The following is a 15,398-nucleotide window of genomic DNA, read 5'->3' as shown; positions in this document are numbered from 1 at the left end:
CTTTAAGCCCAGCAAAAATGGAAACTTAACTGTCAATATTCACCACAGTGAAATTGCAGAAAGCATTTTCCAAAATCTTGTCTATGTACCATTCTCACACATCGACCAACTCTCAAAACAAGGACTACTTCAAAAGGATTGTACCAAGCTGTGAAGAAGAATGTGACCTGCTGGGACAGAGTTTTAATGATCAACCACTGCAGCATCATCATCATACTGTACATTGCGCTTGAACCGTTGTGGCATTGTGTCTCAGGTTTCATGTCATTTTCTTTTAACCTGGTCTGAATTCACTGGGTCATCTTCTCTGTTGTTTGTATTTGAAGCTTCATCAGATGTTTAAAATGACACACAAGTTGGCTTAATATTGAAAACGGCACATCTATGTGGTCATAGTTGAAAACATACTGTATGTAACAACACCTGGACCTCTTTGGACAATATTAACATGTTAAAGGTCCAGTGTGTAAATAATTGGCAAGGTTTATTGGCAAAATCTGAATATACTACCCATGAATATATTTGTATAAGTGTATTATCACTATAAAATAAAATTTGTTTGGTTTTCGTAGCCTTATAATTCTTATTTTATATACTGCATATCTCCACCAGTGACAGCCGACCAGGGGTGTGTTGTTTTGGGGTTTTCCACTTGCATGGATGGACTAGTTTTATTTTGCTGGCCAAAGGTCAGGGTCATTATGGTTTTGGCATTTTGAACACAGTATGTCATTAATGCCTTGATGTAGTTTCTTTAAATTTGGCACAAATTTTTGCTGGTGGTCAAGGATGAAGTGATGAGATTTTGTAGGTCAAAGGTAACTGTGACCTCATAAACATGCTTTTGGCCTCAATTCAAAGATCCAAATGTTAATTATGACAGAATTTAACCACACTGTCTTTTAGGATAAAATATAGTCCAGACATGTCGGATCCATATGGTCGAATTAAGGTGAACTTCATTGTTACATCATAGAGTAACTAGTCCTGTAGCTCCGGAAGCTGTAACTTAGCTGGTTGGTGGAGGAAACAGTCATTTAACTTAAATGTTGAACTTTCTTTTCCTATAAAAAGCATCCTACTGAAGGCTATATGCATGCAGTCAAAAGTGATTTATTGTGACCATCATCTAAAACTGTAGCTACTTGACTTCACTGTGCCTGGGTCAAAGCAGAACCAACACTTTCAAACAGACTTAGTTTAATGTGGATTGCCAGTGGAAGTTCAGCTCCTGCTGTCGTCAGCCTGCCTCCATCGTTCATCTGCTTGATTGTGTTTAATAGAAGCACAGTTGTGAGTGTGAGTCACACTCAAGACCAATGATCCAAAAAAGCAGCTATCATGCACAGCATGACACAGGAAGTGTATCAGTGCACGTCCATGTCTATAACTGCCTAGTATGCTCAGTATCCTTAACCTTTACCCAACATACACAATGTTTATTTGTTTACAGAGGTTGAAAAGTTATGGAATTTTACATCAAGTCAACAAACCAAACCTGCTTCTCTTCTTGTCTATGTTTGAACACCTTTCCTTAGCTCCTTTCTTTCCACTCCTTTCCTCTTCTTCCGTTTATCCTCTCAGTCATTCTTACTTACCCTTCCTCCATCCCTCCCTCCTTCCTTTCTGCTCTGTTGGCCTGTCTCTCTCCTGCTCGCTCTCCCTCTGTCTCCTCTAGCTAAAATAATGAGAGTGTACCAGGGAGCTGCGCGGTGACGGGGCGATCGATGATCCCTGCTCCAACAGTCAGAGATGGGAGAGGGAGGGAGGGAGGGAGGGAGGGAGAGAGAAATGGGAAAGGGAGAGAGATCAGGATAAAAAACGAAAGATAGTCAATGAGCGGAGAAAAATGGAGCAGTGGGATGCTGCTTTTTTACAATTGTTAGATGCATGGTATAAGGGACAGATTATAATTTCCATATGCAGCCAGATGGATTAATTGGATTCCAGTTTTAAAGTAGCCTGATGAAGTGAAAGGCTTTATAATTCAGACTCCTTGAAGTGTTTTGACTTTGATTAATTTCACCTTCATTGTTTCCCTGTGAAATATACGTATGTAGCTGCTGTGATAAATATCCAGTGACAGGCATGTCATCTCATTTCAAAAGCCTTAAATGTTGCAATTTAACCTGACTGTCTCTCAACTAAAATGCTCTAATTTCTGTACCCGGTGACATTTTGTCAGTTAAATGTTTTTCTCTTGAATTCCCAGTCAGTATAATACACTTAAATGAGCTTCAACCACGTTGATTTGATTCAGCTCTGAGTGCTCGTCTCTGACTCCTCTGTTAGGCCATATGTAACTCATGAGCGTTCACATCTATCCAGCATATAGATTCCTACCACATGAAGGAGAGCCAGGGGTCAGTGGGGTGTACTGACTGAGCAGAAGGTTACAGTGCAGACAGGTGCAGGCTGTTGCCTAGCAGTGAACAGAATGAATCCATGGTGGCTCTAAAATATAAACAGCAATGCATTTATTTAAAGTGTACAAGTTAACTGTAGATTCTGCAGAAATTAACACTACAATTGGTTTTCAACAAGGAATTTCAATACTTAAAGCAGAAGTAAGCGATCCGGTCGTTTTCGCTAATGCTGCGTTCCAGGCAGGCTTTTGAAATCGTAAATTACAGCTTCAAGTCACAACTTACGACTTTGTAGCGTTCCAGGCAACCCACTCGTGTTTTTCCGACCTGTTTTACCTGTGAAAGTCACTATAACGGCCACTCGTAACTTCCGACCCGTGAACTCCTACCAGATCAAACTGATACAACTTCACAGGACGGAAAAACACGAGTCTACGAGTTTCCTTGAACGCACCATAACAGTCCTTGTCCCTACGTCACCACATTCACGGCGTCCCTTGGCTGCACACACAGCCCTGCATGCCGTTCTCTCTCCTCATTGGATAGAAACTGTAGGATACGATAAATGTTTTCTCCTCGGCTCAGAGCAGAGCAGAGTGACTGACAGACCCGTGTTTCGGTCCAAACACTCTATGTAAGTGATTGCTGTCGGAAGATATAACTATTTAAGACTTATATTAACACAAATATATCACTTACTTCTGCTTTAATACTTAATACTCAATACTTTTTTTGCGGTTAATGCATGTATAACGGGTCAGCCACCACCGGAAGTAAACAAAACGGCGTTAATTGCGTTAATTTTTCAATGCGTTAAATGTTTAAAATTAATCTCCAAAATTAATGCATTAACTTTGACAGCACTATTATTTATATATATATATATACACACAGTATATATGTATAGTATCTGCACCATTAGACCAGAGTAGACCAGCAGACATTTGGTAGGCTATACATATCAAGAAATGAAATAGTGTCTATTAATATTCTATGTAGCCAGCCATTGGGTCTGAGGCTTTAAGAACACATGGCAACAGAAGAATGGCAACATGCATGCATGAGTCTGACATAGCTGTACAAATGATTGAATCTAATTATTGAATTGGATCTAATGTCCATCATTTAGTTGCCAGCTTCCTCCATGTGCTGTGTGTTGCTGTAGAAGTTAGGTGCTGTGTGTCCACCAGAACCTTTAGCTGAAGATGTCTGCCTCCTACTGGTCAAAGGGTTCATGAGCTGAAAAGCTGCAGAGTTTGGTATCAGTGCTAATGCATGTATGAGTCACAGTGAGTGGCTCCATCACATTTCATAGGGTTAGGGTTATTGATTGGTTGTGCGTCTTAAAACAACAGAACCAGACCAAATCAAAGTTAGAGTCAGACACTACTGGAAGTGTCTGTAGATATGTTAGTGTGTATGCATACATGTTGCAGCATGATGCTAATCTGCAGCCAGTTGGTCTGCCTGTTAAGCCCAAAATATTTCTACAAGAATCATAGTGAATACATGTAGTCCTGAGTGTGGCCTGTAGAGAAAATGACTCCTAATAATGCCTCATTATGCTGATTGAATGCAAAGTGCTGGCGGATCCAGTCACAGACATTTGGATAAACTTCCCGTCCCTTGGCAGAGATGTTAACGAAGGTGTGTTGTGTTGCTTCAGGTCTCCAGCACCGCCACACTGGAGGGCAAAGGTCAGCTGAGGTTCACCTCAGGCAAGTGGAGCCCCCACCACAACTGCAGCCAGCTCGCCACAGCTAATGACACAGCTATCCGAGGCTGGGACCTTCGCACTATGAGGTGAGGGCTGGTATATAACACAATGTTCCAGTTTTTGTCTTTTTTCAGATCTGTGCCTTTCATGCAAAACCTGATATTGATACATTAAATAAGCATGATTTAAAGGATTATCTGTAATGCTTTTCCTTAGTTTATTTTGTTACTTTGTTGAATATTGAACAGAGCCGATATTTCAATTTATAAGGTGACACATTGAGAAGATGCAGAACTGCTTTCAAACATGAGCTTTCAAAATGTTGTTTTTTTACTTTACAGATGAGCTGACATCAGTTCATCACTGATCTCTTCATAGACTAAGAGTACAGCTCTGTTCACCAAAACTCCTACTTGAGTGCACTGTTTTGGTATTTAGTGTTCACCATACAAATAGCAATGGTCACCCAGTCAAGGATCCATGAGCTCAGCCTGAGTCAAAGTCAACATCTTTCTGTTGTAGCATCGTAAGAAAAAGAACAGACTGTATTTCCAACAGGAGTCCTCTGTATTTGGACTAACTGTATTGAATAGCATTAAGTGTTTAAATCTACCTTTTTGAATGAATGAAGTTACAGGGGGGCTCCGCGCAGCACTCCATTGCCATATGACGGTAGCAAACGGGGCTCAATTTTCTTCGTCCAAAAAGACATACCAAGAATGTTGAACTGCTCGTCTGTAATGTCCCTCTTGTATTGAAGCCCCGACATGAGAAATTGTTCCAAAAAAAATTAAATAAGTCTATATTTTAAGCTTGTTTGTAGTGGAAGCTCCCAGTGTCTCAGTTCACTGCTCTGCCGTTGTCTGACAACAGCAGTGCTGTGCAGAGCCCCCCTGTAACTCAGAGAAGGCATGGATGGCTCTGAAACTTCTCCCAACCCTTAGTCGACATGAGGGTGAGTAGATAATGAGTGAAATTAGAATTTTGGGTGAACTATCCCTTTAAAGAGCCCGGAGCTGATTTGGGCTGTTTGAGTCAAATACTCAGCTGAGAGGCTGCACAACAGGCACTAAATGATAAATAAGCTTTTTTTTCTTTTACTTAAACTGTGAATCATGCAAAGCTACACCAGTGGAGCCCCAGAGCAGGCTGAGCTGGAGCATTTAAAAAATGTTGTTTGTTTGCTTGTTTTATTTTATTTTATTTTATTTTATTTTATTTTATTTGTTTATTTCATATGACTTCCTCTCCCTCTCCTCCTGTTTTATGGTCATTTTCCTGGAAACTTACAGAAGCACAGATGCCAGCTGATAAGACCACATCTGCTCAATAATATTGTGGCAGCCATTAAATTGGTGCCAGGAAGAGGATTTTTAAAGTAAAAGCGCTTTGGTTACATGGAGGATAAGAAATCAAAAAGAACAACATGTGGCATGTTTGCTATAAGCTTTGCCACTCAGTATTAAGACACTTTTTTATATGGCACATTTGCACATGCACCTGACTTAAAAGCAGTCAGATGTTCCCTCAGCCAACATTTAAATCTGACAGAAGAAAGTCATGTAAGAGTCATGTAAGTTAAACTCTCACAGATTAATGCTCAGTGAGTGTTAACATGTCATTACAAGATATTTCACTGCAGTACACACGAATGTGCATTTAATTTGACCCATCATCCTGAATGAAAATATTACAGATGCGTTTTGGCGCAAGATTTGGTCTAATCCCCATGATGACTCCACATGTATTGCAGGTATTTACATGTAATGCAAATTTAATAATGTGGTATTCAGTAATTGTTTAATTGCAACATGCTGTTTCATTATATCTAGGTCCAGTTGTTGAACCTTAGTACTTTTTGGTACTGAAATTGAAATTGAATGAATTAATGAAATGCTGATACATCAGCTACTTTATGATCCTAATGCAAGATTTTCTTGCTAAACTAATTTCCACTTTCTTGCTCTACTTTTCCTCTCTTTACTGTTGTGTGTTTACAAAAAGCATTAAGCAAAACAGCAGCACACTGTAGTAAAACACAGTAACAGGATTAACAACCTGGAGTCAACATCCTTCCAGCCGTCAGTGCGTCTTAGTTCAAAACCTTAATGACATTTTGGCAGCAGATGATCACATGTGTAATGTATGTGGACATTGCAACATTTCTTTACATTAGGCATGGGCCGGTTTCAGGGTTCAAGGTATACCACAGTATGACAAAGTCACGCTTTCAAAACCATAAAAATTTCCCATCATACTGTTCCTATGGTACCAGCTGTTTTTATCTCTTGCTTCCATTAGAAGACTGCATTTATTTTAATTTTATTAAGTATTCAATATATATTTTGTTATTATTTGATTATTTATTTTAACTTGATACACATTTAAAAGTAAAACACTGTGTCCAATGGAAATAGGTTTTTTGTTTTCAGGGCTGTAATCAGTAATACCATGAAACCGTAACATCATCATACCGTCAGAATCTCATACTCCCTTGCCATCAAATTATTTCTCTTAATACCTTTAGCACATCTATTTAATGTCTTTCTCTAGAATGCTACTACGTATTCGATTCATGTGGAAATAAGTGGAGTATTGTCAAGATGTCAGTTGGAAAATTATACATTTATGGAGGAAGAAACCTGGACATTATGACCATTTTGATCTGAATTGTACAGCATCAAGTGTCCAGCTCTGTGGTACTACTCAGGCTGGTTGAGGGAATCTCTGTGAATTTCCCCGTCGTGTTATGACACATTCTGTTTGCAGCACGCTGCTGCGAACATGAATCTAATGAAGTGTGTGCCTCTCCTCAACACATGATAGAGTGCGAGGCGCTGGAACGCTAATGTTCCTGCTTGACATGGAGCATTGTAGCATCAGACATTAACCTTGTAACTGCAGGTTATCTTCAATCCACCTTACAACCTCTTGCTGTGTGAGTTGTGTGTGTGTGCATTGTGTGTATGTTTTGTTTGTGTTCCTTGTGCCTCTAAGATACGTGATGAGTGAGGTCAGCATGTGTCTATGTGTGGGCTCCGGTGGAGGAATAATAATCACCTCACTATTGATCGCCGTGATAACAGCAAAGTGCTGAAGAGATGGAGAGAGAGAGAGAGGGGGGGGGGGGCGAATATATTTACAAGATGTGCATCACAAGCCCAGATAAGATAGCTGAATCATTGATATCACTCCCCATCAGCCGTATAATAAATTAAAGAGTTCCTGCACACTCTGTTTTGGCCATTCTCCTCCTGCTGTGCTATTTTGAAAGATGCAACAGTGCTGATTTGGCCATGGGCACAAAGTGAGGGAGGGGGTTGCAGCACAGGGCTTGTTAGCAGACACCACAGTCTCATCTCAGAGAGTCATCAGAGAAACATGATCTGAATAGACACCTGCACCAGTAGAGGGAGCACCATGCAGCCGCCTTCAACGCTAAATACCTCAATGGTCCTCTACCCAGAACCACTTTATGTTTCTCCTCTCCTTTTGACTGCATGTTTTTTTTGTTCTGTCTTCCTGTGCATCATTTTCTAAACATTTTTGCAAAATTCACAGAGAAGCTTTGCTGATTTACAATTAATTCCACTGTGATATAAGATGGTAAGATGATATGTTCTAAATTGAGGTCTCTTGACTTGAAATGATGAGTTGAATGAATAGATGAACATCTTACAACATACAGACTTTGCAGCGTGCACTGTTTGAGAGTTAAAACTCTCCATAATAGTCATGTGCAACCAAACAATAAACAATGCTATCCCTACAAGTTAGCACCAAAAATGCTACTCGAATAATGGTTAAATAACTACTGCATGTTGCAGCCATGTACCAGTGGGTGGAGCCCCCCTCTCCCCATGCTAGTACCTGGAGGTTGTAAAGGAGTGAAGCAGAAAGTGGAACAGAAGATGTGCAGTTAAACGGGGGTGACTGGCAGTATGTTGGTCTTCAAAAATGACAATAATCAGATGACGTAAGACCACTGGACTGGAGCAATGCATAACATCAGTAAGGAAAGGAATGTCAAGGAAAGAATTCTGCTGATGATAGCACTGCTAATATTAGCCACATTACGCAAATTAATAGTGTCCCATTAATTATTGAAACTTGCCAATTCATTTTTTCCCATCAGTGTTTCGTAATGAAGCAAACTTATCTTAATAACATTAAAAAAACATTCACGCACTGTCTTGTGCCATTGGGGACATAATCTCTCTCTGTCTCTCAGTGGCCAGTCCAAATAGTCTACAGGGCTCCAGTCTGCCCCTAAAATCGAGGCATTTTGCCCCTAAAATTTGAGATAGTGTAAGTACATTTTTTATCTACTTGCGCATGTGCAGCTAAAAAATGTACCTTCTTTTTTGATCCTGGTGAAAGGGGAAAGAGACGACTCAAAGCGACGACTCAAATGTGTGTGAGGATCATGAACGGAAAGGAAATGTGAATATCTGCTTTGCAAGTGGATTAACAGTGTGCACCCCTAAATTTTCTGCTTGTGCTCCTAAGATTTTAAGTTAGAGACCACTGCTCCTAGTAAAAAAAGTTAGTCTGGAGCACTGGTCTAAATTGAAGTTGCACTTTAATTACCATGATGTCATCTTGTTGTTCTTTTCATATCATAATGACATAATAATGTAATTATGACCTTGATGACAGATGAAACTGAATCCAGTCACTGGGGACTGCCGCATGCTGCTTTTAACTGATTCTGGTCCAAAGTGGCTTCAGCAGCTGTGGTTACTGTAAATTCTTCATGTCATGTTTAATTTAGCTTAGCCAAATGTAACCAGGCTGACATATCTATACAGCACGCATGGTTAAGCTGGTGACATGTGCAAGGGCCAATATCATGTTGATATAAAGATGAACTTGTATAGTGATTCCTGTTCACATGTTTTTCACTTAGACAAAGCAAGTCATCTTAGACCATAATAGGCTTTTCTTATACTTTAAAGAGCAATCTGAATCTGTACGTGTACATGATAAGCCCAAGTGATGTTGGTATTGTAAATATCAGCTCTGTGGTTTCTATGGTTTCTTGTCCAGTGGAGCTATTAACTGAAAGAATCTCTCTGTAGCCTTCTGTAGCCTTCTTCAATCCAAGGTTTTAGACTGACGCAGACAGCAGCCAAGGGCACAGTGTGTGTTTGTGTGTGTGTTCATGCGTGCACATCTGTGGACAAGTGTGAAGTGGTTGCAAGTGGAAAGCTTGCAAGTGTGAATTAGCAGTGAGTCACATTTGTCCATGTGTGTGTGTGTGTGTCTGTTTGAGTAAGTGACTTGCATATGACAAGTGCTCATGTGCTCGCCTGTGTTTGCTCTTTGCTGCGTGTACCTTTCTGCTTCTGTGTGTGTGTTACGTGTGTGGTGTTGTGCATTCATGCCTGTGCGAAAACGCAGCCTGCTCGCGATTTACTGTGTGTGTGTGTGTGTGTGTGTGTCCAGTTGGTGTGGCAGCTGTGTGATGGCAGCCTTTCAGCACGCTCCACTGCCTCCTCAGACAACCTCTGAGGTGTTCCCTCACACCCGCACAAACACACATCAAAGTACACACAAAGCCTCCTCTCCTCTCCTCTCCTCTCCTCTCCTCTCCTCTCCTCTCCTCTCCTCTCCTCTCCTCTCCTCTCCTCTCCTCTCCTCTCCTCTCCTCTCCCTCTCCCTCTCCCTCTCCTCTCCTCTCCTCCCCTCTCCCTCTCCTCTCCTCTCCTCTCCTCTCCTCTCCTCTCCCTCTCCCTCTCCCTCTCCCTCTCCCTCTCCCTCTCCCTCTCCCTCTTCCTCTCCTCTCCTCTCCTCTCCTCCTCTCCTCTCCTCTCCTCTCCTCTCCTCTCCTCTCCTCTCCTCTCCTCTCCTCTCCTCTCCTCTCCTCTCCTCTCCTCTCCTCTCCTCTCCCTCTCCCTCTCCCTCTTCCTCTCCTCTCCTCTCCTCTCCTCCCCAGTGCCAGGGCTTGTCACCCCCTCTGCCAACTCAAACACGGCTGCCCTGCTCTGAAATAAGGACAGGGAGGACAGCCCAGCAGTAGCACCCACATCTACTTAGTTATCTAACACCATAGAGAGAAGCAGGGTATCTAGTAGCTCCCTGTCTCCAAGACACACACAGTGCTTTGAAAAATATAAAGATAACACTACTTATAAAACATATATGGATCCTGTTCTAGTTTGTACTGATGTAATATGCAGCATTATGTAAATTATGGAATACTCCACTCCGATATTGGGGACAGAAAGCCGTGTTTAATGGAAAGACCTGACACATTTTCACTTCTTTTCAGCCTGTCTTTTTCAGTGTACCTTGGCTTTTACATTATTCAGAGACTAATCTCTCTTGTGCAGGGCAGCTGTTGTGATTTTTAGGCAAGGTGTTTTTCCATTAATGTGTTTTTGAAAGGTCATATTTCACTTTTGCCATAGGTTGTCAGAGGGTGCTTGGCAGTATTTTGAAGAAACGTATGACTTTGGTGGACATTCATTTCTTGTCCTTTTATGGTCAGAGGGGCTGACATAAAGAGACAAATAACTATTCACTCCCATTCACACTCATGGACAATTTAAAGTCACCAGTTAATGAATGAACAAGAAAACCCAGACATGTATGGATAGAACTGGTACATAGAAAGACCGGCAGGTTCACTTCAAACCCAGAACCTGCTGGCCTCATGTTGAATCTATAAGTTTTTATCTGTTCCACTTATCCTGTGATATATTTTCCTTTTTCAAATTGCCATTCACCACAGCTCCTATAAGCAAAATTGGCAAAGAGGTGGGGCGTGTGTGGAGCTGACATTTGGAAAACATAAACAGCAGTCACTTTAAGTGACACAGCCTCAATCATACAGAACTTTAATCCTTTAGGTTATATATGGATTTGCCCACATGCAATTATGAATATGCTGTTTTTGTAAACAAATTTATTTCTGCTGTAAAGTTGAACATTTTACATGAGAGTCTCTAAGGACTGACTGACTGTTGGGACCAGACTCTAGTGGTCATTAGAGGAACTGCAGCTGCTACTTCTTCAGAGTTGGCTTCTCCTTTCTAGCCTCGTAAACCAGCCTCTCCCGGAAATGCATTTCATTTCATTTCACAGGGAGAGTCTGAGCCTGTCTGGCCTCATTCATGGCCTGAAACCCTCAGAAGGCTGAGCCAATCACCATCGCCGCTCAGATTTCTGTGATTAACACAGCACGTTGGCCAATCAGGGACCGACTGGTGCAAAGCCCCGGATGATAATGTCACTACACTGTGCGACTCTTACCACAACAAACATGGCAGAGCTATCTAGCAGTAGCAGCCTAAAAACAGCAATAAGGGAAGTTCTTACTGAAATACCATGACAAGAAACGCTCATTGGCTGAATGGGGTTGTCTGTCAGCTCCCGCCCAACCCATACGCTTACAGGGGGAATGAGGCCAGACTCCCTGTGAAATGAAATGAAATGAAATGCATTTCCGGGAGAGACTGGTTTATGAGGCTATCTCCTTTCAGGGTCAGAGGTTGCAACTTGATCCATGTCCAGAATAATGACTTTTAAAAAAAAATCTTAATATTGTGAATCTCTGCTGTGTGGTGCTGCAGAAATGAGTTAAAAACACATGCATATTAAATGGGACCAACACGGGAACTCTGGTTTAACTGGCACAACAGATTTGATGCAGAGCAGCTGCATTAATTGGGACAAAGGATTAATAATGGTGTTTGTATCATGTTTCAGGCATGTCATGTTACAAATAGCAGTAGTTGAACGAATGAACAAAAACATGCACATGCGTCATTATTGTACGTGACCTTCAAATAACAGACATTTCAAAGACACACATGCTTGCAGATTGACTTTCTTATATTTTCTCCTCGAATATAACATGCAAAGGCACATAGCAACAGTTGCTCCTCTATACACCCTCACCCTGCAGTTTCTCCAATTTTTCTCTGTTAAAAGGGTTTTCCATGGAGTTTTTCCTCAGTGGATGTGAGGGTCTAAGGGCAGAGGATGTTGTTATGATGCCATGTAAAGCCCTTTGAGACAAACTGTTTGTAAAAACGGGCTATACAAATAAAATTGCCTTACACTCAGTAACCACACTTACTGTAGATGCCAGCACTAGACGTTGTCATATTCACAACATAGGTGTTGCACAGGTGTGCATGGCCTATTGGCAGCGATAGTAAGTAGTTCATCCATCCAACATGATTAAAACGTGAACAGGTTCAGTCAGCCACAGATGGCGCCTCTGTGGCTTTTAAGACTACAGGCTAAATGAATCCAAGCAGGCCCAATGTGTCTGTTGACAATGGGTCTGTGTGCCCCCCCCTCCCTGTCCACTGGCACAAGTTAATCTTCTTGCCATAATTGGCAGAATTGGTTTCAGAATGACTCTTCCTTAATGCAGGGCTTTGACAGAGTTCATTCTTTTGTGTTGAAAAACTTTATTGGAAATTGTCTTAAATTCATGACATATTTTTGATGCAGCAGTTTTTTGAGGAAAATTCGAGGAATTAATGACTGGAGGGGGGAAAACGTCTGGATTCAGGAAATTGATTTTGAAGAGACAAACTACACATGCATTGTGCATACAACTTCAGATGATGGAAAAAAAACCAAAACATTGTCAGTTTGAAGAAAACCAACTAGGTGTCATTTCTGGCACCCTGGCACACAGCCTTTCAATAATATTAGGCTAGCTAACAGACATGTAGTAGCCACTGGGCATTCAGCTCTCCCTCTCCTTCTCTCGTTTGCTCGTGTGCGTGTGTGCGTGCGTGTGTGCGCGAGAGACAGACAGACAGACAGATAGGCATACCTGTCATTGGGAATGTTCTTACACCAAATCTCCCCCAAATTCCCTCTTGGATGGACAGTCCACAACACACACACACACACACACACACACACACTGAGCCGTGCAACAGCAGCCAGGCCTGCAGCCATACCATGCACTGCAGGGTGCATACTGAAAAGCAGTGCAGTGCTGCAGTGAAGCATGGACTCTTTACATCTCCCCTGTGGTGTGTATTTGTGCATGTGAGTGCCAGTGAAAGAGAGTCTGACAGAGAACAAGCAAGACAGAGAGGTAGCACAATGAGGAGATACGGAAAGAGAGAGAGTGTGTAAAGGAGGGCAAAATGATTGATAGTGGTGCTATTTGCTCCTTCACAGTCCAGGTTAAAAGCCAGCTGTCTGTTGGTACAAGACAAAGAAGTAGACAGCATTCAAACTCCTCATCCAGTCAGTCACACACACACACAGGCTGTAACAGCACCTGACCAAACACATCCTCCTGCCTCCACATGCTGTAATGATAGGCTACTCAGGGTAAACTATTTTTCAAAAGTGTTTTCCATCATATTTTATTCACATATTTAAATATAGCACCGTTATGCAAAAAGTGATTATTAGTGTGAATGCTGGAAGCATTCACACTATTGTTATTCGGTTCGGCCATTTTCTGCCTTTCTTTGTCATGTAACTAGTCCTTCATACTTTGTGCTATTTCAACAATTCAAATATCAAAATGTTCAGCCTTTTCGGGACAGGTGTGCTATGTCTTTTCTCTTTTCAACTATTCATACTTTTTGCAATATTCAACTATTTCTGATTTTTTTTTTCCCCATAGAGAATGCATTGGAACAGTCTTGAAACTCTTCAAATCTTCTTACTTCTTTCAGCCTTTAAAGCGTCCACATACTTTCAGCTAGAGACTTCATTCAAATTCTGAGCTGTAGACAAACTTCTAATGTATTCATCCTGTATTTACAACTTTTTCATAGCTTGCACCGTTTTTGAGATAAATCCTTTAAAAGCACATGAGGATTTCTGACAAATTTCACACTTTTCAATGAGTGTGTATGGGGTTGGGTCAGAGTGAGTGACATCATCGTTAGAGTGAGAGGGATCGAAAAAACATTCAGGATTTTTTCTGGATAAATTGCCAGCACGGCCACAAATTAAACTCTAGACACATGATTTCCTCACCGGTTTGTAGCCACACTTGTCGTGTCTCATTTAATGTGCTCAAAACAGCAGACAGACTTACAGAATTGTCTCAGTGAGCCTAATTGTCCAGCTAGACCCGCTCCAGTGGCTCATCCACTTCAATATAAAAGTAGGAGCTGATTTTTTTAGAAAAAACAGAAATGCCCCCCCCTTTTTCTACCTTGCGACGGCAAGAAAAGTTTTTGCCCTACAAACATTTAATGCACATGAATGTGCTCAGGAAGGTCTCCTTGCCCAGATGGTCAGGACCACATTCTGATAAGAGTTACGGTTCTCTTTTTTTGGGAAGCTGCTCAGAGCTCAAATCTCTCTGCTCTGCTCTGCTCTGTGTGCAGTTGGTCCAGCTGTAGTGGCCAGCTCGTTATCAAAGTCTATAAATAGAACAGGTCAGGTGCAGCTGGCTGCTCGTTAAGATGTTTTTAAACACAGCCCACACACACAACATGATAAACCAGACTGACAGAGGATGTCACTCACAAACACAGGCATCACACTCACACACAGACACACACAGACACTCACACACAGTCACACATGCACACATACACAAACAGACAATTCCATTCCATTCTTCATTCTTCCATTCTTAGATAATAATTTAAAATATTTTTTAAATGCAGCCAGGGAGCTCTCTGCTCTCATGGGCTGAATGAGAGCAGGAGAAGGAGCTCAACTTTGTAACTTGCTGTTAAAGGGATAGTTCACCCTAGAATGATATTTCGCTCATTACTGTATCTACTCACCCTCATGTGGACTAAGGGCTGGAAGAAGTTTCAGAGTCCTCCGTCCCTTCTCTGAGTAACAGGGGGTCTCGGCGTAGCAGTGCATGTCCATATAACGGTTGTAAAGGGACACCAGAGCTCTTCGTAAAAAAACACACACAAAAAAAACATCCAAATACCTCCATGATGCTCGTATGTAATGTCCGTCTTGTGCTGAAGCCCCAAATTGCGTAATTGTCCGAAAAAAATTAAATAAGTCTATATTTTAAGCTTGTTTGTAGCGGAAGCTTCTCAAAGCTCCTCTTCCTGGTCCGTCCAAATCTCGCGTGATTCGCAGTAACCGCACTGACGCCGGCGCAAATCACGCGAGATTTGGACGGACAATTACGCAATTTGGGGCTTCAGCACAAGACGGACATTACATACGAGCAGCATGGAGGTATTTGGATGTTTTTTTGTGTGTGTTTTTTTACGAAGAGCTCTGGTGTCCCTTTACAACCGTTATATGGACATGCACTGCTACGCTAAGACCCCCTGTAACTCAGAGAAGGGACGGAGGACTCTGAAACTTCTTCCAGCCCTTAGTCCACATGAGGGTGA

The 15,398-nt window shown here is 41.7% G+C and overlaps 1 protein-coding gene across 1 annotated transcript in view; it reads left to right on the top strand.

The window, feature by feature from the left end:
- The window catches only part of eipr1 (EARP complex and GARP complex interacting protein 1), a 66,372-nt gene that overhangs the window by 32,420 nt on the left and 18,554 nt on the right, over positions 1 to 15,398 (top strand). The window contains exon 6 of the mRNA XM_085767724.1: positions 4,033 to 4,169. Within this exon, the coding sequence (XP_085623850.1) occupies positions 4,033 to 4,169 (137 nt within the window). The remainder of the gene's footprint in view (positions 1 to 4,032; positions 4,170 to 15,398) is intronic.

The sequence above is a fragment of the Trachurus japonicus genome, chromosome 22, assembly GCF_045865225.1.
Source record: "Trachurus japonicus isolate A0001 chromosome 22, Traja_1.0".
NCBI lineage: Eukaryota > Metazoa > Chordata > Actinopteri > Carangiformes > Carangidae > Trachurus > Trachurus japonicus.
This window is presented reverse-complemented; position numbering and strand designations above follow the sequence as displayed.